The sequence below is a fragment of the Nyctibius grandis genome, chromosome 6 (genome assembly GCF_013368605.1).
Source record: "Nyctibius grandis isolate bNycGra1 chromosome 6, bNycGra1.pri, whole genome shotgun sequence".
NCBI classification, from domain to species: Eukaryota; Metazoa; Chordata; class Aves; order Nyctibiiformes; family Nyctibiidae; genus Nyctibius; species Nyctibius grandis.
This window is the reverse complement of record NC_090663.1, coordinates 3061710-3089709: the sequence shown is the minus strand read 5'-3', so window position 1 is coordinate 3089709 and position 28000 is coordinate 3061710. Positions and strand designations below refer to the sequence as shown.

At 53.5% G+C, this 28000-nt stretch overlaps 2 protein-coding genes across 6 annotated transcripts; both read right to left on the bottom strand.

Moving 5' to 3' along the window:
* Window positions 1–22495, bottom strand: UBOX5 (U-box domain containing 5). Of its 4 annotated transcripts, none has more exons than XM_068403210.1 (5): window positions 22427–22495; window positions 10956–11052; window positions 7291–8473; window positions 3525–3686; window positions 1–867 (listed from the first exon to the last, which is right to left on the bottom strand). In XM_068403210.1, exons 2-5 carry the CDS (start codon window positions 11007–11009, stop codon window positions 656–658), a joined length of 1611 nt encoding a protein of 536 aa, XP_068259311.1. In that variant the 5' UTR covers window positions 11010–11052; window positions 22427–22495; the 3' UTR covers window positions 1–655. The 4 variants fall into 4 exon arrangements, with proteins under 4 accessions (XP_068259311.1, XP_068259310.1, XP_068259313.1 ...); XM_068403209.1 differs by lacking the exon at window positions 22427–22495 and adding an exon at window positions 21564–21637; XM_068403212.1 differs by lacking the exon at window positions 22427–22495 and adding an exon at window positions 21265–21283.
* On the bottom strand, window positions 14760–22508 carry FASTKD5 (FAST kinase domains 5). Of its 2 annotated transcripts, none has more exons than XM_068403208.1 (2): window positions 22427–22508; window positions 14760–17482 (listed from the first exon to the last, which is right to left on the bottom strand). In XM_068403208.1, the coding sequence occupies exon 2, from the start codon at window positions 17442–17444 to the stop codon at window positions 14997–14999; it is 2448 nt and encodes an 815-aa protein (XP_068259309.1). In that variant the 5' UTR covers window positions 17445–17482; window positions 22427–22508; the 3' UTR covers window positions 14760–14996. The 2 variants fall into 2 exon arrangements, with proteins under 2 accessions (XP_068259309.1, XP_068259308.1); XM_068403207.1 differs by lacking the exon at window positions 22427–22508 and adding an exon at window positions 21564–21652.
* Between the last annotated feature and the right edge of the window lie 5492 nt (window positions 22509–28000).

The window sequence follows — 28000 nt, the reverse complement described above, 5'->3', positions numbered from 1 at the left end:
TGACTTTAAACATGATTTTATTAAGGCTTAAATGTCTATTTAATGTCCCCAGCCAGACGGGAGCTGGTCCAGTCACACGACACAAACCGAGAGTGACGTTTGAGGTAACGCGATGGCTTTTCTACACGAGCTCGTCCGAGCGGGGTGAGATCGCTGCCGGTTACTCACGCGTTACCCACGGCCTCTCGTCGTGACTCGCTGGACGCCCGGGAAGAACGGGGGCACCGCAGGGTGGAGGGGAGCGAGGCAGGGGAGAAATCAGGTAGCTTTGCGTGTTGTCGATCACAACGGACTGCGCCTGGTCCACGGCTGCTCGTCAGATACGTAAATGGTTTGAACTCACAGGGAAGCTAAACTCGACAGTCCCAAAGGCACCTATGCTAAACCACTGAGCCACGGGGACGGGTGCGACGGGTGGGAATCAGTTCGGTATAAATACATATTCCTCGTTAAAGAAGCTATGGCTTTTATTATCCTCGGACCGCTTTGCTCTAACCCCCCACCCCCCGCTGCTCTGTAAAGCACAACAAGACCGAGTCCTCTCCGCCGGTACGGGTGCTCCTCTGGCCAGCTCTCCAAAGCCCTTCGTCCTCCTCAACACGGACACGGGGGACAGCAGCGGCTCGCTCTCCTCGCCCTCCCGGCAGCCCGGGGCTCAGAAGTGAACCCTCCTGACGTCGTGCGTGGCGGCCGGCCTCTTACAGCTCCCGCACAGCAGCGACGACAGGGACTTCTGCTTCTCGGCCAGGCACGGGCGGCACACGAGGTGGCCGCAGGGAAGCTGGTAAATGGGCTCCGTCTTGAAATAAGAGGAGAAGGTTTTGCCGCAGGAAGCGCATCCCTGGGTCTGGCTGCTCCTGCCCTGCTCTGCAAAGGCAACAGGAGAAGGGGCTCGGTCAGAGGCGGGGACAAGTCCACGCTGTGCCACCCCTTATGGGCCCAATCCTGCCTACGAGGTTTCTGTGGACACACGGCACAGCTGTGGGTGCTCACGGCTCAGGCTGTGGCTCGTTTTGTCTGTCACTACCGTAAGGAAAGGGAACGGCCCAGCTCCTGGGGCAGGTTCATTCAGATCATAGAATCACGGAATTGTTTTGGTTGGGAAGGACGTTTAAGATCATCAAGTCCAACCGTTAACCCAGCACTGCCAAGCCCACCACTAACCCATGTCCCTCAGCACCACATCTACACGGCTTTTAAATCCCTCCAGGGACGGGGACTCCACCACTGCCCTGGGCAGCCTGTTCCAATGCTTGATAACCCTTTCGGGGAAGAAATTGTCCCTGATCTCCAATCTAAACCTCCCCTGGTGCAACTTGAGGCCATTTCCTCTCATCCCATCACTTGTTACCTGGGAGAAGAGACCGACTCCCCCCTCGCTACAACCTCCTTTCAGGCAGTTGTAGACAGCAATAAGGTCTCCCCTCAGCCTCCTTTTCTCCAGACTAAACCCCGCCAGGTCCCTCAGCCGCTCCTCATCACACTTGTGCTCCAGACCCTTCACCACCTTCGTTGCCCTTCTCTGGACTCGCTCCAGCACCTCAAGGTCTGTCTTGTAGGGAGGGGCCCAAAACTGAACACAGGATTCGAGGTTGTGCTCAGAAGGGGCTGGATCACGTCAGCATTTCCAACATGAGGCTTTTCATTGAGGACAGATGACTGTAAAGGGCTTTTCACTTTTACTGCGACTGAATCGGCCTCCCCTCCGCTTTTCCACTGAATTAAAATCACCGATTCCCGAGTGAAATGCTTTAGGTGTCGCTTCGCATTCCTGTCACACATCACCTATCAAGGGCCACTCAGTCAACTCTTCAACAGCAGCAATTTTAAAGGGGACAGGAAAAAGCTTAACAGCTTAATGTCACTGTGAAACAGCAAAAGCTGTTCAGAGGGAGACAGAGAGACAGGCAGTGGGAGCTGCGCAGCCCCGGCCATTTCTTGGGGTCACTTGGTCCCTCTGAGCCCACTCCTCTGCCATGAGCAGGCAGATCCTCGCTCAGGGGAGGAAGAGGAGCGAGCCAGCAGTTAGCACATCAGCTTGCAGAGGGACCTATAAAGGTTCAGTGCTTCCCTGCACCCCGAAGAAATCATTTCGGGTATGCATATACAGCTGGGCTAACTAGCAGGTGTGATGAAAGCTGCAAGGACTCAACAGCCTGGGCTATATACATTCAAATCTGATGGGATTCTGGGCACACACTTGGCTGGTTGGCCTGTGACGTTGCTACTGTTACCTGCTGCTGTCAGGGGTCAGCACGCCACGTAGTATTCGCTAGATTTATCATAGAGTCACATCATGGTTTGGGTTGGAAGGGACCTTGAAGACCATCTAGTTCCAACCCCCTGCCACAGGCAGGGACACCTTCCACCAGACCAGGTTGCTCCAAGCCCCATCCAACCTGGCCTTGAACACTGCCAGGGAGGGGGCAGCCACAGCTTCTCTGGGCAACCTGGGCCAGGGTCTCACCACCCTCACAGCAAAGAATTTCTTCCTCATATCTCATCTCAATCTCCCCTCTTTCAGTTTAAAACCGTTCCCCCTTGTCCTATCACTCCATACCCTTGTAAGAAGCCCCTCTCCCACTTTCCTGTAGCCCCTTCAGGTAGGTGGACTGGAGAGACCTTCTAGCACCTTCTAGCACTGGAAGGTGCTAGAAGGTCTCCCTGGAGCCTTCTCTTCTCCAGGCTGAACAGCCCCAGCTCTCTCAGCCTGTCTCCAGAGCAGAGGGGCTCCAGCCCTCTGAGCATCTCCGTGGCCTCCTCTGGACTCGCTCCAACAGCTCCGTGTCCTTCTGATGTTGGTGCCCCCAGAGCTGGACGCAGCACTGCAGGGTGGGTCTCCCGAGAGTGGAGCAGAGGGGCAGAATCCCCTCCCTCGCCCTCCTGGCCACGCCGCTGGGGATGCAGCCCAGGACATGGTTGGCTTCTGGGCTGCAAGAGCAATTTACACCTCTCCAGCTGCATCTCCGCACCAGACTCATTCCCCATCCACGTGAAGACTCCCCAGCTCGCTCTGCGCAGCTGACTGGCAACATTTCAGCCACTCAGCCCAACTCTTAGAGCTCTGGCAACAGCCACAGCCTTGACGTGGGGTGAGCTCTCAGTGAGCTGCTGCAGGCTGGGCTGAGCACCACATCTCAGCACAACGCATCCAGGATCGTCCCTGGGCAGCCCAGACAAGCTACAGCCAACGACGCGGGAAATCACAGGGCTCATGGTGAAGCCTGCTCTGACTGTGGACATGGACGCCGTACCTCACCTTCTGGGGGTCAACAAGGTCTAACCTGCCTCACTGGGAGAATAAACCATTAAAACTGCTGAGATACAAGAGCAGGAGTTAGGGATTGTTAAGCAAAGCTTCCTGGGAGACAATATAATATTTTTATATTGAATATATACTATTTTGGGGTCTGAAGAGACATAGAAAGATGCTGAGCAGCAGCAGAACCCTCTCCATTAACCCAGCCCCAGTTCTCCTCTCCCCTCTTGCTCCCCAAGGTGAACCAGAGGCGTTTGCTGCTTACCGAGGACGGTGCCCGCGCTCCACAAGCTGCTGCAGCCTCCCTCGCTCTGCGCCTGCCCCTGGCTCTTCATGAGCTTGGCAGTGAACGAGGGCATCGAGCTGAGCGCCGAGTTCAAGGCCGTGTCCAAACTCTCCGACAGTTTTTGTTCGTGAGAGACCAGATCTGCAAAGAGAAGCACAAGCTGGAGCAGTGGACACCAGGAAGAAGCAAGCTGTCAGCATGCAACAGAAACGCTGCTTTGCCTCTGAACATTCACAGAATCACAGAATCAACCAGGTTGGAAGAGCCCTCTGGGATCATCGAGTCCAACTGTTGCCCTGACACCACCATGGCAACTAGACCATGGCACTAAGTGCCATGTCCAGTCTTCTCTTAAACACCTCCAGAGATGGTGACTCCACCACCTCCCTGGGCAGCCCCTTCCAATGTCTGATGACCCTTGCTGAGAAGAAATGCTTCCTAATGTCCAACCTGAACCTCCCCTGGCGAAGCTTGAGGCTGTGTCCTCTTGTCCTATTGCTAGTTGCCTGGGAGAAGAGGCCGACTCCCACTCCGCTACAACCTCCCTTCAGGGAGTTGTAGACTGCACTAAGGTCACCTCTGAGCCTCCTCTTCTCCAGGCTAAACACCCCCAGCTCCCTCAGCCGTTCCTCATAGGTCAGACCCTCCAGACCCTTCCCCAGCTTGGTCGCCCTCCTCTGGACTCGCTCCAACACCTCAACATCGGTGATTTGGGACAACGCTTGGGATTTTAGGAGCTCTGCTCCTCGTTTTCTTGAGAGGTCTCTTTTTCCCCCTTGAGATGCCAGGATGGGGATGTAGTGCCTCATCTCCCTTGGGTCCTGAAGATGGAAAGTCCTATGGATTAGTCAGACATTCATGTCATCGAACACTCAGGTGCTGCCTTACATCTGCAGGTCGTTTGGCCAAGATGCCGAATGATCCAGAAACTCAGATCCCTCCGGCGGCTCCACCGAGGGCCCCAGCCCAGGGCTCCCACGCTCGCTTCGTGCAGCTAACTGGGAACATTTAAACCACTAACAATACCCGGGGGACTTATCCCAGTTCTGAGACAAGGGATAAAGCCAAAGGCACAGGGCTGGACCCTTCCCTGCAGCACTTAGTCCTGTGCGATCCGAAGGCGTTAATTAAGACTATGCATTAAGAGACTGGTGTCTGCATCACTAATCCTGTTAAAGCCGTCTCCCAGAGGAAGACCTTTGAATTAGTGCTGCACATTTGCTCCAGCAATCAAGGCTGATGAAATACTGAAGCTCTCACTCCCTGGGCACTGTGCTGTTATTTATGTACGGGCACGGCTCCCCTGGGAGCTGCAGGACCCCACGGGGCAGCCCCTGCTCCTGCGGGAGCTGTTACACGCCTCTGCAATGAAAATAACTAATGTTTCCTCCTAAAACATGGAATGAGCTCCAGACTGAGAGATCAGAGCAGAAATGTGTGGTCTGACTTCTTCCTACTCTTCCCAGTACCACCAAACATCAATAATTTTCAACCAAGTCTTTAAAGAATTTGTTTAATATCAAAGGACCACCTAAGTTTTTTCCTCAAAACATTTTTGGGCAATTTTGGGAGAAAGTCGATGGGAGAGACAGCAATCAGCAGCTGTGGGCCACATTTTGACGTGTTCCAGACCACTAGTTGAGAGAACACAAAAAAACTCGACTTACCTGCCTAGAGAGACAGCCCTTGGTGACCAGAAGACACCCGGGCACCATGTATTTGTACTGTCCTACTCAGACCAGACTGTGTGCAACAGACGGCCTCACAGCTGCTGCTGCTCTTTTCAAGCTCATCTCAATATGAGATCGCTAAAGACATCTCTCTCCCTCCTCCCAGCTTAAGTTTACCTTCCTCCTCCAGTGGGATTATCACCTAAAGCAGCAACTCAGGGTAACGATACCAGAGAGAAGACACAAGCGTTGCTGCACGCTGTGCAGTTATACCCACGTGACAGCCGCACTGACAGCAACTCCCAACACGTTTCAGGAATTCCTGTGCCAACAAGGGAGAAAGTAAAGATGGCAAAATAGATGTTTGGGCAAAAGATTGAGAGTGGAGTCAAGAGGAGCAACTACCTGAAGGGAGGTTGTAGTGAAGTGGGAGTCGGCCTCTTCTCCCAGGCAACTAGCGATAGGACAAGAGGACACAGCCTCAAGCTTGGCCAGGGGAGGTTCAGGTTGGACGTTAGGAAGCATTTCTTCTCAGCAAGGGTCATTAGCCATTGGAAGGGGCTGCCCAGGGAGGTGGTGGAGTCACCATCTCTGGAGGTGTTTAAGAAAAGACTGGACATGGCACTTAGTGCCATGGTCTAGTTGCCATGGTGGTGTCAAGGCAATGGTTGGACTCGATGATCCCACAGGTCTGTCCGTGCTGCCGCAGCGGTGCCTTGCCTGCCCAGCCAGGAGCTGCGGCGTGGCTGGGGACCGAGGTGGGTGAAATCACTCAGCTTTTCAGGGAAATTATCTCAGGGTTGCAGGTCTGGACCATTGTTCTGCCTCCTGGAGCTTATGCCCAGCAGCGCTGCTACCAGATCTCTGAGAACAGCAAGGAGGAAAGGACACCAGTGCCCGTTTCCTTCCCCTGTAGACACAAGTCACATCCCTTCTCTAATGTCTGCACCTGGTTTTCTGCTTTATAGAATCACAGAATTGTTTTGGTTGGGAAGGACCTTTAAGACCATCGAGTCCAACCGCTAACCCAGCATTGCCAAGGCCACCACTAACCCATGTCCCTCAGCACCACATCTACAAGGCTTTTAAATCCCTCCAGGGATGGGGACTCCACCACTGCCCTGGGCAGCCTGTGCCAGCGCTTGACAACCCTTTCCATGAAGAAATTGTCCCTGATCTCCAACCTAAACCTCCCCTGGTGCAACTTGAGGCCATTTCCTCTCATCCTGTCACTTGTTACCTGGGAGAAGAGACCGACCCCCCCCTGGCTACACCCTCCTTTCAGGCAGTTGTAGAGAGCGAGAAGGTCTCCCCTCAGCCTCCTTTTCTCCAGACTAAACACCCCCAGGTCCCTCAGCCGCTCCTCATCACACTTGTGCTCCAGACCCTTCACCACCTTCGTTGCCCTTCTCTGGACTCGCTCCAGCACCTCGAGGTCTTTCTTGTAGTGAGGGGCCCAAAACTGAACCCAGGATTCGAGGTGTGGCCTCACCAGTGCCAAGTACAGGGGGAAACTAACTGCAAACCCTGGGTAAGTCTCTCCCAGTCTGCGCTGTCTCCTCCTCCACCACTGCACCACCAGACATTTCTTTTCCTGCTGTTGCATATTTTCTTGCTGATGCAAGAACATATTGGATGTCTGGGATAATAAATCACCCATGATAAAGAAGCTTCATGATGTGAGAAAAACCTTGTCTCCACATGGACAGTGGCTTGAGAGCAAGGAGGAGAAAGGAAATACAACCTAAAAGGGAAACACAGTGACCCGAGCAACCAAGAGGGCTGTGAAACAGAGTGCACAGGTAACACGACGAGAATGATGACCCTAGAGATGAGGAAAAGTGAAACAGAATGGGAGGAGCCACCACCCAGGGGTGGCAGGTGGTGCTGAGGAGAGGGGAGGTGAAGAAGACAATGACCTGACCTCCACAACATCTATCACCAGCAAAATACAGCAGCTTTAAAGTGTTCTAGAGGCAGGATGGGAATGTGCACTGGAGCCTCCTGACTGGAAAACCTGGCCCCGCGCTGTCAAGACACTGAAGAAACACAAGTGACGTAGGGAGCCACGGTACCTGTCGAACAGTCCATCTGGATCAAATGCGAGTCACTGTCAGTTTTCATTTTTTTAGCACTGTTCTCTGAGGTAGACGTGACAAGTAAGTTTGTAGAAGAAAAATAGGGTGGCTGCACGGAGCTCTGATCCATACAGTCCATCTTCCTCTTCAGAGAAGACATTGTTACAGAAGAAGGTACGAGCATTTCCGAGGCATGAGCCCTCCCGAGCAGGTTGGTACCGGGGATGCTGTGCTGTAAGAGGAAGTGGTCTATCCTGGCCTTGAGGGTAGGGTGAGGTAGGGGCTGTGAGTGCTGGCTGAAGGCCACCCCAGTGAAAGGATCGCTGGGCACCCTGCCCCAAGACGCCTCACTCCGGTTGCATTTTTCCAAGGTGGTCTGGTCGATCACCTTCCCGGAGGGCAGGAGCATGGGGAAGGTCATGATCTCCAGAGTGATGGGGTCCAGGAATTCTTCGGGGATGTCTTGGACGACGTCCACCAGCTTGCGGAGGGTCTGCTGCTCGCTGTCGTTGGCGCTGAAGGGCACGCAGTCGCTCTCCATCGGCGTCCAGAGCTCTGGCTTGAGGCTGCCGACATCCTGGGCGAAGAACTGGGAGGCCACCTGAAAGACACCCTCGATCACCTCCTGCGGGCACGACTTGGCAGGCTGTCCCCACACCTCCAGCCTCTTAATGCAAGGCAGGCCGCCTCCGGCCACGTGGGTGATGCAGATTTTTAAGTGTGATACGTTGCTGAGCGAGGCAGGCCCTTTGTTCCAGAGGTCTTGAGACACAGAGCCAGGGTAGGAGAAGACATTTTCCATCTGATGGAAGGGAGGCCTCGGCTTGAAACCTCTGTGGCCGAACGTCACTTTGCTTTGATTTTTTAAGACAGCTTTGCCCACCAGTGTGAAAGTGTCTTTGTCTGACACAGGCTGACCGGCCAGACCTGAGAACTGACCCTCAGGGCTCTGCCAAGAGGTTTTATTGCATGAGGTAGAGGTGTAAACTTCGAGCCCGGAGAAGGTTTGGTATCCCCCAGATGAGACGTCGATGTTAATCCTGCAGATCTCAATGTTGAAGGGAAAGGAGATCGTGACGTGGACTGGAGGTTTGATGAAGTATTCGCTGCGGAAACCACGATTCCTCCTGGCAAGGTCTTCGGAAATCAGATTCTCCACTTCATAACCATCAGCAGAAATCTGTGAGAAAAACGGATTTAAATTGAAGCAAGAAAATAAAAGGAAACTAATTTCACAAGCACTTACGCAGATTCGCAGGATGACATCAACTAGGAACGAAGGCTGCGGTTCCACGTGCAGCTGAGACAACACAGGAGATCCCTGCTGCTGAGGCAGAGCAGACCCTCTCCCGCCCTCCTCCAGCCATGCGGTCCCATCCTCTCTCCTCTGCACCCTGTTACCTGGCCAGCCATCTGCAGAGCTGGTTGAACTGCTAGAAGAGTGGAAAATGATGGATGGTTTGTGGTTTTAGCTGGGTCAGGGAACTAAATCAAGTGGGAGAGCGTGACTGGGAGCAGAGCACGTGTGCATGGGGGAGACGGGAGTCTCCTCTCTTTCAACAGGGGTGAAACACCGTGTCAGCCTATCCTGCCATGTGGAGATGAACTTCAATCACCCAGTTACAGGATCCCAGAGAAACCCCCGGAGGTCAGCTGTCCAACTGCCTTCTGCTCTGGGATCAACCCAACCCATCCCCAAGGGAGATCCATCTAACCAGGCTGGGTCTCACCCCATGTCTCCCAGAATCACAGAATCGTTTTGGTTGGGAAGGACCTTTAAGATCATTGAGTCCAACCATTAACCCAGCACTGCCAAGGCCACCACTAACCCATGTCCCTCAGCACCACATCTACACGGCTTTTAAATCCCTCCAGGGATGGGGACTCCACCACTGCCCTGGGCAGCCTGTTCCAATGCTTGACAACCCTTTCGGGGAAGAAATTGTCCCTGATCTCCAATCTAAACCTGCCCTGGCACAACTTGAGGCCGTTTCCTCTCGTCCTATCGCTTGTTACCTGTGAGAAGAGACCGACCCCCCCTCACTACACCCTCCTTTCGGGCAGTTGTAGAGAGTGAGAAGGTCTCCCCTCAGCCTCCTTTTCTCCAGACTAAACACCCCCAGGTCCCTCAGCCGCTCCTCATCACACTTGTGCTCCAGCCCCTTCCCCAGCTCCGTTGCCCTTCTCTGGACTCGCTCCAGCACCTCAAGGTCTTTCTTGTAGCGAGGGGCCCAAAACTGCACCCAGGATTCGAGGTGCGGCCTCACCAGTGCCGAGCACAGGGGGACGATCCCTGCCCTAGTCCTGCTGGCCACACTAGTGCTGATACAAGCCAGGATGCTGGTGGCCTTCTTGGCCACCTGGGCACACTGCTGGCTCATATTCAGCTGCCATGAACGAACACCCCCAGGTCCTTTTCCACCAGGCACTTTCCAGCCACTCTTCCCCCAGCCTGTAACGCTGCGTGGGGTTGTTGTGCCCCAAGTGCAGGACCCAACACTTGGCCTTGTTGAACCTCACACAGTGGCCTCAGCCCATCGATCCAGCCTATCCAGACCCCTCTGCAGAGCCTTCCTATCCTCCAGCAGATCAACACTGCCACCCAGCTTGGTGTCGTCTGTGAACTCACTGAGGGTGCACTCGATCCCCTCGTCCAGATCATTGATAAAGACATTGAACAGAACTGGCCCCAGTACTGAGCCCTGGGGAACACCACTTGTGACTGGCCACCAACTGGATTTAACTCCATTCACCACAACTCTTTGAAGAACATGCAATCCCACCCTCTGGTCTGCTCCTGGGCAGGCTGGCTCTACCCCTTCCCTTTCCTGGAAACTCTGGGGCCTAAAAGGTCTGCAGCACTTGCTGGGTCTCTCAAACACCACCCGGATGGATGGTCTCACCTGTACTGCTCTTTTTACAGCACAATACTGAAAAATCCAAGGCTGTCTTGGATATTGGGGCGTGAGTCAGTGGGGAGACTTGCAGTTAGACAGGACAAACCAAATTTTTAAGAGTAACTTCTGGGAACTCTCTCAATACTGATTTTTTCAAAGCACTGAACCTTCAGCTCCACTTTATCTTCACGTCAGCTGCAGATCCCAAGCACCCAGATTCTCTTAGTGCTTGTACATCAAGGACTCTCTCAAGACCAAAGCACAAAAGGGGAAGGGGATTCAGCAGCCCAGATTCCCAACAGCGGTTCACAAAACCTCCTTGCTGGGAATGACAGAAGACTGGTGAGCTTGGAAGAAAATGCTGTGAGCAAAACCACCCAAATCACAACCCTCCCACATCACTGGAAAACGATTTTAATTGACAAAACTGCTCTCAGCTTTGCAGGCTAAAAAGCCTACGCTTCATACCTGCATCTGTCCTCAGTCCTTCTGCTGCCAGTGGACACACCACAGCCTCCCATGTTAAAACCCGTCTCTGAACCAGCCAGACCACACAAAATGATGGGTTTGCTGCGAGTTGCCTTTGCTTTGTTTTCTCAGGAATTTTGGCATGGCCAGCCAAAAATCAGTCTTCCAGAAACACCGCTAATTATCACAGATGAGCAGCAAACAAGCCCTGCCCAGCCCCAGCCAGTCCAACATGCCACTTCCACCTCACCCCTCCTTCCCTCCAGCTCCCTAAAACCACCCCCATCATTATTTTACCTTGTTGCAGTGAATTCTTGGCTTGAACTGCGGGAGACAGACGTTTATTACCATCTTGGCAGCTGGAGAGAGCTCACTTGCTGAGCATCAGATTCAGCTTGTGGAAAAAAAAAAGGCAAAATAAAGAAAGTGAACATCAGTGAACAGTAAAATGATCTCGTGTTTTGGAGCCTGTATGAATTACACGCTCAGTAGTTCCTAAAAGGCAGCTCAGACCTGAGTCCAGGAGGTGCAGCCAATATAAACCCAAATGACTGTGGTGGAGAGACAGGATCGAGAGAAAAAATTGTGTTAATATTAATTAGTGAACCCCTGGAGAAACATCCAAGCAAAAATGGCTGTTTTAACTAAAACCACCTTACCTACAGACAGAGCAGCAATTAGATACGGAAGTTTATCAAAGATGCAGGAGGTTTTGTAGATAAAGCATCAAATATCACAAGAGGTTGTCAAAGGAATTGGTGTGAGCTCTCAGCAGCCTCAGCCGGACCTGGAGGACACGGGTTGCTCTGTGACCATCCCCACCGGGCGGCCTTGAACCGTGTTTTGTCTCCGTGCCCGGTCCCCCCCACACGCCACGTCTATCTGCTGCCTTCAGCAGTTTGAGGCAGGACCTGCCTGCGCTCTTGGACAACACCCAACAGGACGAGCTCGCACGGGGCCTCTCGGGACGAGGGGAACACCAGCCAGCGCTAACACGGCGCTGCCGCAAAGAGACGTTTCTCGAGGGCTTCGGGAGCCTCAGATGTAAGCTGAGATTAAACACAAATATTAATAATCAGCATTTAATAGCACCAAGGGAGCAGAGGGCATTTAATGGCTCTAAGGGAGATTATCTACGTTCTGAACACTGACCCAGCTGATTCTTCTGACAACGTTCATTAAAGAAACTCAAGCGAATGCACCTTCGTTTCCATTGAAAAAAATGTGACTCGAATTGGTTATATCAGATCCCTTTTAAGAATGAAATTATCTGCGAGGTAAGAGTTTTAACCTTACGTTAACCTTCCTTTTAATATGTCATTGCCTCAGGCAACCTTGTAAATCAGGAACTCGCTGCTTCCTTCAAGAACAAGCAGCCCTTTAATGATTTCAACTGAAGCTGTTAGTTCAGGCAAAATGAAATTGGCTTCCTGGGGACACGCCGGTCCGACCGCTGGAGCTCAGAGCGACACCGAGCTCGCTCTGCCTGCTGAGCCCACGGGAGCAGCCCGGTCTGCGTGCGACCCAGCACAGCAGCCTGAAACGAGAACGTGGTATCCGAGGTACAAATCCAACATAGAAAAATCAACACAATGGAAGCCAAGTCTGCAGAGAGCAGAGCTGGAAGGTTGCAATGGCAATGCTTGACCGGAGCAGGTGTGAACCTAAGAAGAGCTGTGGCGGGTCAGATGAGCACCCCTGCTAGCCCAATATGTGGTCTGACAGCCACCAGGAGCAATTCCTGCTTAGAATCATAGAATGGTTTGGGTGGGAAGGGACCTTAAAGACCATCTAGTTCCAACCCCCCTGCCACGGGCAGGGACACCTTCCACTAGACCAGGTTGCTCCAAGCCCCATCCAACCTGGCCTTGAACACTGCCAGGGAGGGGGCAGCCACAGCTTCTCTGGGCAACCTGGGCCAGGGTCTCACCACCCTCACAGCAAAGAATTTCTTCCTCAGATCTCATCTCAATCTCCCCTCTTTCAGTTTAAAACCGTTCCCCCTCGTCCTGTCACTCCATGCCCTTGTAAAAAGCCCCTCTCCTGCTTTCCTGTAGCCCATTCAGGTACTGGAAGGTGCTAGAAGGTCTCCCCGGAGCCTTCTCTTCTCCAGGCTGAACAGCCCCAGCTCTCTCAGCCTGTCTCCACAGCAGAGGTGCTCCAGCCCTCTGAGCATCTTCATGGCCTCCTCTGGACGTGTTCCAACAGGGCACACAGGAACACTCAACAGGACACTCAAGAGGACACACAACAGGGCAACAGGAACAGGGCAAGCACAAACCAACGCTCCTCCAACACTACTTCCCCGGCTTTCTGAGCCTGACACGCTTCCAGGACAGGGCTGCCAGGGAGGAATTGCTCAAATAAGCTTTTGAACTGGTCTAACTTTTGGCACCCAGATGTTGTGGGAGTAAGGTCGCTCGTTTAACTACAGGCTGTGTGACAAAGCTACAGCTTTTGGTTCATTCTGAACCAATCAGCTTGGCCCTCCTATCCCTGGTATTACAAAAAATGGCAAATCAGCTCTCTCTGATACCTTTCTTGGGATGACTCAAGGTTTGCCCTCTCTTCTATTTCTCCCCACATCTCGTTTTCCTGGGCTGACGACTTCTCCATATCCCTTCCAACCAGACCAGGCTGGTGCATTCACATTCAGCGAGATCTTGGTGAAACCTTCCTTAAACAAAGGTGAGCAAGAAGAGACACCTTCACCTCCACAACTTGGGTCACTGAGTTGCTTTAAGCCATGGCTGTGTTTGTTGACTCTTCCCATGAAAACACAACTCAGAAGACAGACAGTGGGTATGAAGAGACAGATCAAATGAGAAACTGGAATGAGATTAGGACTAAGCTTCTGTGTAAAGAAGCAAAGCGAGAACTGAATTTATGAACACTTTAAAAATACAACACCCAGCAAACTGCAGGACTAAAGTCAGTACTTGGCAAAACAAACGACTCAAAGATCACAAAGGACTCAAAGACTACGAAGTGCCACCAGGATGTCACACAACTGTCCCATCTCTCTTGGGTGTGTGCCTGCTCTAAGGTGAATGAAGTTCTTTCAACTGAGGTGTTGAAATGCAGACCTGAAGGACTCTCTACTTTTCTACGCCAGCAAGATCCTCCGTGGTCTTGGACAAGTCATTTAAAACCAGGCTTTTTGGAGCTAGCCACCAAGTGCCTTCCTGGTGTCCTACATACAACTAGGGAGCTGCTGCAGCAAGGAACGTGCATAGTGGGCGTTGAACTAAGGTGATCCATACCGGTGAGTATTTGAGGGAGAGGGGAAAAAAACCAGCCCAGACATTTTAAACCAGGCAGCCAAAATGAGCTAATATACAGGATCTGTCTGGGACTGCAACCTGGTTACTGCCACCTCTCTTCCCCATCCTCCAGCTCAGCACGCCTTGAAATGCCACGCTGCAAAACGGAACAGCTTGGCTGCCTTTGCAGTGGGAATGGCAGCTTCACCTCCATGTGCAATAATCCTCTTGGAGAGAAACACCACCTGAGAGCTCAGGAAGAAACCAGCAGCTCTGTCCTGAGTGGCGTCAAGAAATCAGACACCAGGCGCCATCCTGAGCAAGAAAATAAACCACCATGAGCCACGTGCCCGAGGGTGAACCCAGCAGCCCCCAGAGCAGATGCTCCACGGAGCCAGAGTTTGTGATCTAGTTTGCACAGGACTCATCAGCACCCAGGCAGGGGAATCGTCTCGAGGTGGATCTGTCAGCTCTGTTCAGCGACAGACATTACCAACAGGGTCAACAGGATGCAAATGCTCTCTGCCAGGCATTGCTGAGAGCTGAGCATGAAATTAATGAGCCCAAAAATCAGCTCCAGCTTCCATCTCACCACTTTCACGCTCTGTCCTGCTCATGCACAGCCCCTAAAGGAGAAACTCAGACCGTGTGCCCACCAGCCCCAGCTTGATGGTGATGGAAAGAGTAAGGAAATAACGTGTGCTTCTGGCACCCACGTCAGCTTCATGACTAAAAATCATCCCAACTGCCTCCCAAATGTCACTGTTCTGCTCTCACAGAGTCACCAAATCTGTCCAATTTCATTTAGGGCAGAGAAAAAAGTAATCATGGAGAAAAATGAATAGGACAGTAGTTTTTATTTGTCACGGAAGCATTTGAGGATCTACGTACAAAAGGAGAGCGCGGGGCACGTGACTGTCAGCAGAGCAGAGCTGGCTAACATAGCAAGGCAGCCTGGGCACACAAAGCACCTGCCAAAAACGTAACCAACACTCAGAGACCATTTTAACCAGTGATCAGAGAGAGAGATGCACCTGGGAGGCTGTGTCAGCCTCTGAGCAAGCCCTACACCAGACTAGCCAGCGCTGCTAAGCAGCGCTGGGTCGAACACTTTGTAGTGGAGGTAGCTGAGCTTCTCCAAACGTGTGCGTTTGAGCAGAGGAAACCACTCCCAGAAGGGCAGCTCGACCACCACGTAGCCCAGCTGCCGCAGCTGCCGCCGCTTCAAGCAGTGCAGCCCCAGGAGCCGCTTGGAGCAGTAGCAGTAGTGGTTTCGGTTGGACACCTGAATTGCCAGTTTCACCCCCCGAGGCTGCGGATTCAACGCAAGAGAAGTTGGAGATTCAAGACAGTGCCCTGATTTAGGCTCCACTTGCAATTTGGCATCTGCAGTGAGAGCTCCACCTGAAAGTGCAGCACGATCCCCCCTCTCCTGACCAGGAGTCCTGCCTTCATCTTCCACTTCCACGGGAGACTGGCTACTAGATCTCCCTTTTATAAGCTGAGTCATTAAGTCATCCGTTAGACTAACTCCGATGTCTTTTAGCTTCTTATCTGCAGTAAGGTCTTTTAAGTTGAAAGGGATGGGACGTCCATCCACGGCCAAATGAACCTCCAGATCACTCGTTCTCGTGTGAGGGAGGATCATGTGGTTCTTCACATACTCGGGGCCACCTAGCATGCTCTCGAGAAGAGACGTGGCTTCCACAATTTCAGGCCTGACGTAGATTTCTTGCTCTGCAAAATTCAAAACCATCTCGGTGATCTCTTGAGAAAGCTGAGGTGGAAGGCGGCTGCCTCGGTAGCTTGGGCACTCAATGTCAACGCTCCTACTCAGGGTGAACAGGTCCTTTTCGAGTTCATATTTACTACCCCTCGTTTTCTGGACAAACTCATCCCTCAAAGCATAGTCTATCAGCTCCTCTGGGAAGCGTTTGACAAATGCCAGGCCAAGCAAACCAGTAAGGAGATGCTCTGGAAACTTCCTAAATTCATGGAGTTTTCTATGCATCTGCTCTATCAGGCTGGAGTAAAACTCTTCCTCGTTTGGAGGTTCATAGTCCAGGCACCCAAAGGACCACAAGAACTTGGCAGCGTCTTTGCTTCGGCAGTACATCACCTTAGAAGGCAAAGACATGGCAACAGCAGCCATAATGCCTTCGTCAAAGTAGTGTAGGGATGAGCAGGTAAGCGTGATGTGCATGATGCCCTGGATGTTTACCGTAGGAATCCGAGGGGGAATGACCTTCCCGAGTTCCTTCAAGAGGGGTAAGTGGTCCATGCGAGTGTAGCGGAGCATTTTAAGCACGTTCACCAAAGCGTAGGTGCTCATGTCTTCCATCTGCAGCGAGACTCTGTCTGCAATTTTTCTCATGACGTGGTCAGAGATATCACTGAGGGACTTGAAGATCCCTAAGCAGATAGCACCCACCTCCTCCAAGGTGAAGGAGTCCAAGTACTTCAAAATCACGCTCTCCACCTTCTGCATCAAGTCCACGGGTGACCTCCGGCCTTCACCTATGATATAAACAAGCTGAACAAGCTGGGGCAACGTGAGGTCTTTCCAGTGCATGTTGGCATAGCTGAACAAAATGCTCAGGTAGGAAGGCACGCTACGCTCCAGGCAGCGCCAGCAATCGGCCACCAGCAGCAGCTGGTCCAGGTTCATGTCCCACACCCGCCGGCAGAATTCGTTCTCGCACGCGTTCAGCAGAGGGTGGGCGGGTGGAACAACCAAACGAACACAAGCCTTTAAGATGTCAATGAGGTCTGAGGTACTGAACAACCTGACGCTTTTGACAGCACAGCGACACAGGGTGTTAAACGCGGGTCCGGACAACAACGCTGCGTGTCGTTCCGCTGGCAAACGGCTCAGCTTGCGAAAGCAATCTGTGATAGCTCCTGGGCTCTGGCTGCCCTTGTGTGCCGCCACGCTGTGTAAAACCGAGTCACCTTCTTCTAAAGGAAGGGTCTCTATGGGCTCAGACTTGTCGTAGCTGAGAGATCTGTACTCAGGCCTCCCCTTCTGAAACACGCGAGGGTCCTCCTTGGAGTCGTGCATCTCTCTTTTTTCCTTCTCTGCCTCCTCCTTGCTTTGTGCCGCAGAGAGCCGCGCCGACACGGTCTGCTCGAGGAGCAGGTTGGGCCTGGCCTTCGGCAGGGCATTTCTGAGGGGTGGCAAAGCTTGAGAAGAGGCGGCCCCAAACGTATGCTGGACCTGTGCAGAGCCAGGGCTGGTGAGAGCGTCACCGAGAGCCTGGCCGCTGTTCCTAGCAGCGTGCTGCTGGGAGGCAGCTCTGCTTTTGGCATAGGCAGATGGGTTATACAACACTCTGTAGTCCAGCGGGTTCAACAACTGGATTGTGGCCGCGGATTCGGTTCTGGTGTTGGCTGTCTCTGGGTTCTCTGCCTTTTTCTGCTCGCTTTCGCTGCTTCCGCTCTCGGCCTTGCACTTGGCTGTGGTCGAAAATGCGGTCACCCTGCTCAGCCTGGGAAATCTTCGGCATATTAGTGCTGTAGCCATGGGTCACAACTTACTGGGGTCAGAATTGCTTCCAGGTACTGAAAAAAGGGCAGACGAAGAATGAGTGGCTTCCACCTAACACGGAGCACTTTTTAATCTATCCTTTACGCTACTGAAAGTGAGGTGATGCCAGTGCTTCCCCCAGCCAGGGCAGCCGTTTCCCTGCAAAGCTGTGAGGCAGCTGCTATCACAGAATCACAGAATCAATCAGGTTGGAAGAGCCCTCTGGGATCATCGGGTCCAACCATTGCCCTGACACCACCATGGCAACTAGACCATGGCACTAAGTGCCATGTCCAGTCTTGTCTTAAACACCTCCAGAGATGGTGACTCCACCACCTCCCTGGGCAGCCCCTTCCAATGGCTAATGACCCTTGCTGAGAAGAAATGCTTCCTAATGTCCAACCTGAACCTCCCCTGGCGAAGCTTGAGGCTGTGTCCTCTTGTCCTCTTGAGGTGGTTATCGAACAGCACCTCATGCACAGGCAGTCCAAGACAAGCACCCAGGTGACCCGACATCCCCGAAATCGGGGTACCCAGCAGTTGGGTATTACCTGCTACTCAGCAGCTACAAGAAACCTGGCAGAGATTGTGGCAGTTAAGAAAAAAATAATCTCTCTTGCATTTTTAAGAGACCCAAACTGCTTTTCTTTCATTCTAAACAAAGAAAACATACTTCTGCGGTAAAACTGCAGCTTCAAGAGAAGAATTCGAACAGAGCACTCTGCTGCTTCGGTCACCATAGTCTGAAACACCAACCACCACCCGAGAAGCTGTGGAAATATCTAGGGTGCCACACGGCTCTTTGCACCCGGAGACAGTATGTGGAGGCTGTGAGTAAAGTCTCCGCAAAACCAGCCCACAGAGTGAAAGCTGGCCCAGACCTGCAGGTTAGTTGAAAGGAGAAATGTGGTCCCAAAACAAAGTTGGGGAAGAGCATGAGAGAAGTAACACAAATCGTTATGAGATGCTACATCCTGAGCTGAGAAACAGAGGGAACAGAGCTCTATGCTTCAGACTTGGGAGTGTTGCTCATAGTTTTAGGGTACAAAAGGCTTAAAAATGCTTCCTAACTCCTGCCTAAACCATCTACAGCACAGAGGGTGAGGATGAGAGATTTGTCAGGCGTGAGGCTGTGCGCTGCCAGCCTGCACAAGCTGCCAAACGAGCCTGTTTACGACGATTCAGATGCTGATTTAAAAAAAAAGCACCAGGTCAGCGCTCTGTGCAACACACCCTTATCCCACCACATGCAGCCAACCCCAAAGATCCATCAGACCAGGCGTTATCAACTTATTTAAAACCCTGTGCCAAGCCATCAGGAACACCGAAGCCTGCCTGAGACGCCGCAACAGCGATACGCATTAGCTTCTGTGCTCCCCACGTGGGGGAAATAAATCCTTTGTGGGCATCCCTCTGAGCTCTGCTTACACAGGCGGCCTCCTGAGCAGGGCTAGATGGAGATGTCGAATCAGCGCAGGCAAACTCAGCTTTGCAGCAGCAAAATGGATACCTTGGGGGAAGAAAAGGTGGGGAGAACGCTCTGTGTTTGGGCTATCTGAGGAGGAGAGGGCTGCAGTGGGATGGGGGATGACAAGCAGCTCTGGCTGAACATAAGGTGGATTTTTTTTTGAGTACACAAATCCCCACATCTCCCATGACCCATTAGACGACCTATTCCTGCATCACAACGGCAAAGCATCATCTCACCTCCCAAGGAAGGGTGAGATGGAAAGGGAGGGTAAGGGGAGAGGGTGGAAGGATGGGGAGTCGCAGTGACGGTGTTTGCTCCCTCTTGGTGCCAGATGTGGGGTGCTGCCTGCTGGGGGCTGGTTCCTTGCAGCAGCCTCGACTGTCTCTTGTGCACCCTGAACTCTCCCACAGCAGCAAAAGCAGTAACAGGAGCAGGCAGGCAGGTGAGACGTCTCTGATCTGGCACAGGCACAAGCAGCCTGCTGCTCTCTGCAGGCTGTTCTCTCACCAGGGAGCTTTACCTCTGCCATGACGGGGCTCAGCTTCTGTCTCCTGATCTGCTCCAGTGCAAAGTCGAGTGGCTCAATTCAGCCCTCTGGGGTCAAGTGTGTCAACTGGCACTGAGGCAGCCAGGGAGATCTCTCCTCCTCTGCTCCATGGGCAGAGCTTGAGGGCAGAAACCGCCAGCTGGCAGGTGAGAAGCTGCTGGAGCAGTAACCCTTGCAGCCACTCCAGCAGGAGAGGTGAAAAAAGCAACCTGGGTGGAGAACAGGGGGCTCTGGGGGAAAAAAAAGAGGGAAGGCAAGCTGAAATGAAGATCTCTGGAGACAGCCATGCAAGGAGGAGGGTACAAGAAAGAGGCCAATGTGTTTTTAAGATGACTAGTAAATGGCTGATAAATACTGTGAGACACTCGTTAGGTGCTAAGCTTGTCAGGCACCTTATTTGTATCTCAAGGCACACCCCGGGGCAGCCCCCTGGTGCAGATCAGGCTCTGCTCCACAGACCCCAGGCAGAGCCCAGGCACCGCTGACCCTTACGGCTGGGCTACTCCCCACCAGCCAGGCAGCTGCAAGGCTGTGGCCATCCCCTTCCAGCGTGAGGAGTCAAATCATGACAGGCAGGAGAGACTCTACCCCTTCCTGACCGTCTTGTGAGTGGGGGAAAGGAAAAGCCCTCTGAGAACCCGGACAGCAAAGGAGCTGTGACGCTGTGGCACAGCCCAGGCCGCGCAAAGCCGTCAGCGGCAGCACGCAGGAGCTGGATTTCAAAGCTCTCCTGTTTAGCACATAGAAATGTTCGATGAAAACATCATTTCTGGTTCTACTGGCTGTGATGCCCAGCCTGAACTGGTTGCAAGTGATGTGACACTGACTTTGTGAGGCTGGAGACAGGCAGCCGTGAAGGGGGCAAGGCTCAGATCTGCACCGTGGCTGGGAGAAGGAGACCCCATCCCTGCCAGCATCATCTCCCCTCACAGAGCTTGTCCTGGGGGACACTCGGAGGGGCTGGTTCAAGCCGTGAAAATGATCTCAAACAAGATCATTCAACAAGCTTTCTGAGAGACTTCCTTGCCTAACTCTATTTTGCATGTCTTCTATCTATTTTTCTATTATTGAGAGGCCAGCACTACCGAGAGGCACGCCACTTCTTTAAAACAAGTTCTATTTGCTGTTGAAAGGTGACAGCACCTACAAAATCCAGCACTCTGCCGTTACCAGAAACTCCCTTCTCAGCAAGGACAGCCCCGCTTCAAAGGCAGAGAATCAAAGTCACGGCGTTGGCGCACCGAAGGCTCCAAAGGCGAACGTCGCGTGCTGCTAATGCCATCCACGCAGCGTTAAGCTGTGACACATTTGGGACGCTATTCAGTAAAGAGAATATTTCTCTCCTCTTTTGCTCCAAATCCAGCAAAAAAAGAGAAGACCACGCGCAGGGGAGCGAGGTCAGGCTGGGTCGAGATGCTTCAAACACCTTTGAAAGAAACAGGCTGGTCCAAGTGCGCTTTTGCCCGTGACCTTCACCCACCCCCCGCCTAAATCTTTGTGATCTTTTAAGTTTCTACAGCATTTCTCTTCCAACCCAACCTACACTTCTGCTCGATTTTCCTCTCTTCCTGTTACCCTGAGTAATCAGCCTTCCTTCCTCCTCCCACCTTCTTGTTCGAAGACAGCCAAACTCCTTCCCACCTCTGGACGAGTCTCTCCAGAAAATTCACTTCCAGTGGCTCCAAAAAGCCAGTCAGAAAGCGAGTTTTGGAGCTGGGCCCTGCAGGGTGCGAATGCACTTTGCGGAGGCCCTTTGGGATGGAAACAACTTTGTGTATGTGTCTGTGTGTCACACTCACAGCTGAGTTCTCGGCCAAGAGAGCAACTGCACAGCTGAGCGTTTGCTGAACACCAGGGAAAATAACATTCCTGAAGGGATGCCACCCGCCTCGGAGGTTCAGCGCTGTGGAAGGGGATATGAGTGCACTCTGAAATGCTGGCTGGGCTTTTGGTCCCTCTGAAACATTCAAAAGGGCTTTCAGTAATGCTGGAAAACCCTCATGGTACACAGGCTAGGAGACCCCCCACCCAGCACACCGCCCCGTCCTGTGCCTCCCCCATTACCCAGCACCACTGACAGCAAAAGGTCAGACGATACCTTTTTGGTACGGGTGAGGACCTTCAGACCCAGCAGTGAAATGTTGGGGGTGAAACAGCTTGTTTTGGCCAAGAGCCCACAGTTAATGCCTGTGCCGAAGAGAAAAGTAACAGGGAAGGAATTTTTTTTTTTCTCCACTGGATTACAACACCAGAGTGCAAAACCATCACGTTTGGTTTGTCTGTGCTTCTTCCCCCTTCTGTTTCAGTCCCCGCCGCCATCAGAAGGCTGCAGGCACGATCACAGAATCGTTTTGGTTGGGAAGGGCCTTTAAGATCATCGAGTCCAACCGTTAACCCAGCACTGCCAAGGCCACCACTAACCATGTCCCTCAGCACCACATCTACACGGCTTTTAAATCCCTCCAGGGATGGGGACTCCACCACTGCCCTGGGCAGCCTGTGCCACTGCTTGACAACCCTTTTGGAGAAGAAATTGTCCCCGATCTCCAACCTAAACCTCCCCTGGTGCAACTGGAGGCCGTTTCCTCTCGTCCTATCGCTTGTTACCTGGGAGAACAGACCGATCCCCCCTTGCTACACCCCCCTGTCAGGCAGTGGTAGAGGGCGATGGAGGGCTGGGCCAGCCCCGGGGCTGGGCGGCCGGCAGGCCCGGCCCCCGGCGGGCAGCGCTGCCAACCCGAGCCCCGCTCCTCCCCCCACGGCTGCACCTACACCCATGTAACACCCACACACACAGACCCGCACACGGGGCACCGCACGCCCCGCTGCTGCCGCCGCCCCCGGGCAGGGAGGGGGGCTCCGCGCATGCGCCCCCGCCCCCCGTCAGCTGAGGGGAAGGGGAGGGGGAGAAGGGGAGCGGGGGAAGGGGACGGGCGGCCCGCGCTGCCCGCTCGCACTTACCGCGGCCCGGCGCCCGCCGCCGGCTCTGGCCCTGCCGCCCGCCAGCCCCTCCGCCCGGCCGCCCCCGTCACCTCCCGCCGCTTCCGGCCACCTGATGCTGACGCACTTCCGGCCGTACGGAAGCCGGGCAGGGCCCTATAAGACGGCGGCGGCGGCGAGGACAGGACCCGCCGGCAGGTGGCGCCAGCGGCGCGCGGCGCGGCCCGACGCCACGTGATGTGGTGTGTGTCATGTGACACGGCGGTCACGTGGCTGCCCGCGGGGCGCCGCCATGTCGGTGGCAGCGGCGGGGCCGGGGCTCCGGGGCGCGTCCCCGAGCCGAGCAGCGGGGGCGGCGGGGCCGGAGGTGCCCCGGGGCCGGCCGTGAGGGGCATGGCTGCGGCGGGGAGCGGGGCCGCAGCCTGCAGGAGCCGATCCCCGGGCCCCGAGATGAGATCTGAGGAGGAAATTCTTCCTTGTGAGGGTGGTGAGAGCCTGGCCCAGGTTGCCCAGAGCAGCTGTGGCTGCCCCCTCCCTGGCAGTGTTCAAGGCCAGGTTGGAGGGGGCTGGGAGCAGCCTGGTCTGGTGGAAGGTGCCCCTGCCCGTGGCAGGGGGTTTGGAACTAGATGATCTTTAAGGTCACTTCCAACCCAAACCAGTCTGTGACTCTATGAGAGGATCTCATAGTTCTGGGCCCCACACTTGAAGATGCTGAGGTGTTGGAGCGAGTCCAGAGGAGGGCGACCAAGCTGGTGAAGGGTCTGGAGGGTCTGACCTACGAGGAATGGCTGAGGGAGCTGGGGGTGTTTAGCCTGGAGAAGAGGCGGCTCAGAGGTGACCTTATTGCCGTCTACAACTACCTGAAGGGAGGTTGTAGTGAAGTGGGAGTCGGCCTCTTCTCCCAGGCAACTAGCGATAGGACAAGAGGACACAGCCTCAAGCTTCGCCAGGGGAGGTTCAGGTTGGACATTAGGAAGCATTTCTTCTCAGCAAGGGTCATTAGCCATTGGAAGGGGCTGCCTGGGGAGGTGGTGGAGTCACCATCTCTGGAGGTGTTTAAGAAAAGCCTGGACATGGCCCTTAGTGCCATGGGTAGTTGCCATGGTGGTGTCAGGGCAATGGTTGGACTCGATGATCCCAGAGGGCTCTTCCAACCTCATTGATTGTGTGATTCTGTGATCCCAGCTGGTGGCCAGAGCACAACTGCTTCGTGCTGGTGTGGAGGCACACACCTCAGCTGAGCCCCCTCATTGCAGCCTTCCCGACAGAACCAGAGTGGTTGAGGTGGGAAGGGACCTGCAGAGGTCATCTGGGTCACCCCCCTGCTCAAGCAGGGCTGCCCAGAGCTGGTTGCCCAGAGCCATATCCAGGCAGCTTTTGAATATTTCAGATGTTCACAGCTCTGCTGTGCCCAGACATGTCTCCTGTCCGCTGCAGGCTTTAAGCATTGGCAAACAGCAATTAAATAAAGCCTTGAGCATGGAAGTGCATTAAGCTTGGCACACGGTGGTACTTAGCACTGGCATCCATTCCTTGTCTTCCTACCAGGTTGTCCTGGTTTCACTGGGATAAAAATCATGGAATCAATTTTCTCCCGGGCAACTAGCGATAGGACAAGAGGACACAGCCTCAAGCTTCGCCAGGGGAGGGTCAGGTTGGACATTAGGAAGCATTTCTTCTGAGCAAGGGTCATTAGCCATTGGAAGGGGCTGCCCAGGGAGGTGGTGGAGTCACCATCTCTGGAGGTGTTTAAGAAAAGACTGGACATGGCACTTAGTGCCATGGTCTAGTTGAGATGGTGGTGTCAGGGCAACGGTTGGACTCGATGATCCCTGAGGTCTCTTCCAACCTGGTTGATTCTGTAATTCTGTGATTCTGTTATAGAATCACAGAATGGTTTGGGTTGGCAGGGACCTTAAAGATCATCTAGTTCCAACCCCCCTGCCATGGGCAAGGACACCTTCCACCAGACCAGGTTGCTCACAGCCTCACCCAGTTATGTTCTGGTTTAGTTCATGGCCAGCCATGGTTTGCAGGTTTCCGTGGGGATCAAGGCCATTCGCAGTTTTGAGTTCTCCAGGTGCTGAAGCTGGGAGGAGGGAAGGCCGGGGCAGCTGACCCGGGCTGGCCCACAGATGTATTTTATACCATAAATATCATGTTCACTATAAATTAGAAAGTTTGCTGGGGACAGCTGGGACTCTTTGCTCTGCTATCTCTTCTCTTCTCTTCTCTTCTCTTCTCTTCTCTTCTCTTCTCTTCTCTTCTCTTCTCTTCTCTTCTCTTCTCTTCTCTTCTCAGTGGTTGCCATCCCTGGAGGGTCTTGCCACCACTATATGGTTAAGTAACTTTGTGTCTTTTGTATTAGTATCAATATTGGTTTTCTTATTATATTAAATCTGTTTAAATTTCAACCCACGAGTCTTCCTTCTTTTCCCAATTCCCTTTCTTGGCTGGGGAGGGGTCACTGGGTGGTAGAACAACGGGTTGTTGTTTAGCCCTGGGTGTGGGCTGAATGGAGACACAGATGTATTTCCCTTTCACCTCTTCCTTCACATCAGCCTTTTATCCTCTGGCAGCTGAGGAAATCACATCTTTAGGGGACCAAATGGAGTCAGAGCAGAGCCACGCTGGTTGTGGTGAACTGCAATAAAACCCTTGTGTTGCTGATGGCACCTTAAACCTGGTCTGAGGGAAATCATCAAATCCCCAACACGCTGGCTTTGCCCTGGGAGGCATCAGCTTTGTCATGAGAGGACAGGAGACCTCTCCAGCAAAGCTGGTGTTGGGAAAAGTGTGGATTTATTGGTGGTTTTTTTAGAAAAATAATGTTGATCTGGATGTTGCTTTTATGTGACACTGACAAAACAATTGCGGTGGGATCCATGTGAGTAAAAACTTGCAAATTGGCAGGAGGTTTTGGACATTGTGTGAACTCCCTGGTTGTGAGGGAAGGCGAAGCAGACCTCAGCCTGGGGTCAGCCTCCAAAACCGCCTCCCTGGCAACGTCCTCCTCCCAACCTGGACCATCCGTGGATCCTTCTCTCCAACACAAATTTGGTGTGTTTAGACTGCTTGTATTTTCTACTCCTTCAGCCACGTGAAGGGCTCCTGCCAGGGACGCAGCCCTGTTCTCCAGCCCAGCATCAGGTTGCCCATGGATGGACGTCCCACAGCTCCCTGCCCCATTCCCTGCAGCTGCTCCCCCAAACCATCTCCCTTCCCAGCCCCACAGCCTCAGCACAGTGGAGGGTTCTCTTGGGGGTGGCAGCCTCCAAGCCCCAGAGCTGGGGGAACCCCAGAGAGATGCTGCAGCAGGAGATGTGGCCGCTCTGAGCAAGGTCTTGGCATGGGAGGGAAGGGGAATTAGCTCCTGCCAGGTTCCCACCACTACAGCTGGCTCCAGGGGCATGCCTGGCATCTCCACCTGGGTCTTGTCTCCCCCAGTGTGTCCTCTCCTGGAAATCCTTCAGGTCTGAGCCTGGCTTCGGAGCCAGTGGTGGTCAGCTTGGGAGAAATTCGGTCTCCTACATGAGTGTGGGAAAGCCTGTGTCCTTCTCAGTCAGCTCTGGGACATCCCTAATGGCTCTAGACACATCCATGGGGATCTGGATGAGACACATCTCACACCCGAGATCTACGGGCTGGGGTGAGACTTCAAACATAGACATCTTGTCCAGCCCTGTGACCACCACCATGGCCTTGTGGTGCTTGTTCTCCAGTACTTGTAGAGCCCAAGCAGCCCTTGTGCCCCGGGAAGGCAGGACTAGGGAACATCCCATATGGACACGTGCAGTGTCCTGCTCTGCTCTGGGCAACCTCCACCTTTCCCCTCCCGCTCCGCCACACCAGGGACAGGAGCTACGAGGAAGCTCTCGACTGGAGGGTGCTGGTATGTCCGAGGTGAGGTCCTCCCTGCGGGTCCCTCCCCTAATCCCACGCGGGTCTTGCTGCTTTCCCCACCCACAACACAACCAGACGAGCCACACGGTTGGGTTTTTAAAACGGGGCCTTTCTCCATTTTATTTTGCCCAATAAAAATCCTTCACAGTCAGAGACAGGAGAGTGAGAGATACGTATACATATAGATCTCCATATATATATTTTTATATATACATACCTCTGTACAGATATATATATATATTCACCGTAGAAAATCGCAAAGGCAGTAGCTCTTCACGTCTTGATACCCCAATGGAAACATACAACAGACTAGCAGGAGGTTGGGAAGCGTGGTTCAGTTTTAACGAGAATTTCCGAAACAGACACACCTTCGCTGTACAAAAATCCCAGAACGCTGCGTTTTCTCTCTTTATTTTTCAACCTCTTGTGTTTAAAATACACTGACCAGAGGCAAAGTCAAGACAACGGTGGTTGGAAGCGACCGGTGGACAGGAGAGACACCCAACTTTATGGAGTTCTTTTAAAATATTTTATTTTTTTAAAGTATGTATATTTTTTTTTTAATTTTATTTTTTTTCCTGCAAAGTCTCATTAAGCGCAGTTCGGAGAACCAGCAACAGTCAACGCGGAAACAAAACAGTAACGGAGTCGAGTTCAGAACACTTCTGGTTTGAATTCACAGTAAGAGCAGAGAGAGACCGAGGCGTCAAGAAACGAACAAGAGGGAAGAAAGCACAAAGGTTGGGGTGGAATTTACAGTCGGGTGGGTCCAAAACGTTGGGCGAAGGGTCTAAACGCGGAGGTCCTACACGCAGACCCAGCCTGCGGCAGCGGGGAGCTCTGGCCGCTCCTCCGCGGGGCTTTTATTGCTGGTGAAATCGGACAGCAGGCTGGCTCGGGGGCCCGGGCTGAGCCCAACCTGACGTTCTCCCGTCGGGGAGGTGGGTTTTGGGGGGTGGACACCTACAGATCTGCTGGAGGACAGATGCAGAAGACAAGCGACTAAGCGACGTGTATCGATTTAGGATGAGGAAACCCTCCCAAGCGTATTGCCCGGCGCAAGGCAAAGACCAAGAGAGGTTCCTCTCGGCTCACAGCGTTTACCAGGTCCGAGTGAGTGCAAACGAAGACACCTTGGAGGAGCTCCAGCCCCGGGCTGGGCTCTGCGGGGACACCGCTGCGTGGGAAGGGACTGCATAGACACATCGGCCGGTTGTGCAGCATTTCTGTGCACCGGTGGTGGGACAGTTTTGCACCGGTGGTGGAGCTCTGCCCGCGCACGTTTTGCTCCCTTCAGCCACTGGAAGGGAACCCACGTGCCACCAGTGGGAAAGGGACAGGGGACCTTCTCCTCTGAGAGGGCTCGTAGGACAGCCTGGCTCCCAGGAACGGCAGAGCCAGTGCCATGGTCTCACATGGGTCCCTGGCTGTCACCCAATGTGGCTCTGTGAGCTCAGACGCCCCAGGGGACCCACTGTAGATGAGCTAATGGAGAAGACCTGCTGCAGGGACCCAGTAACAGTCATGGGATGGGCACCAGAGGGGGATGGACCACACCTCCTGGGGACCCAGACTGGTGGCCTGCTGGATATGGGCAGCTTCGGGCTCTCTGGGCGAACGGGGATCGCCAAGCTCAAACTGTTGGTGGTTATTTGGAGCCAGACTGGACCTCGCATCCCTTTCCGAAGGAGG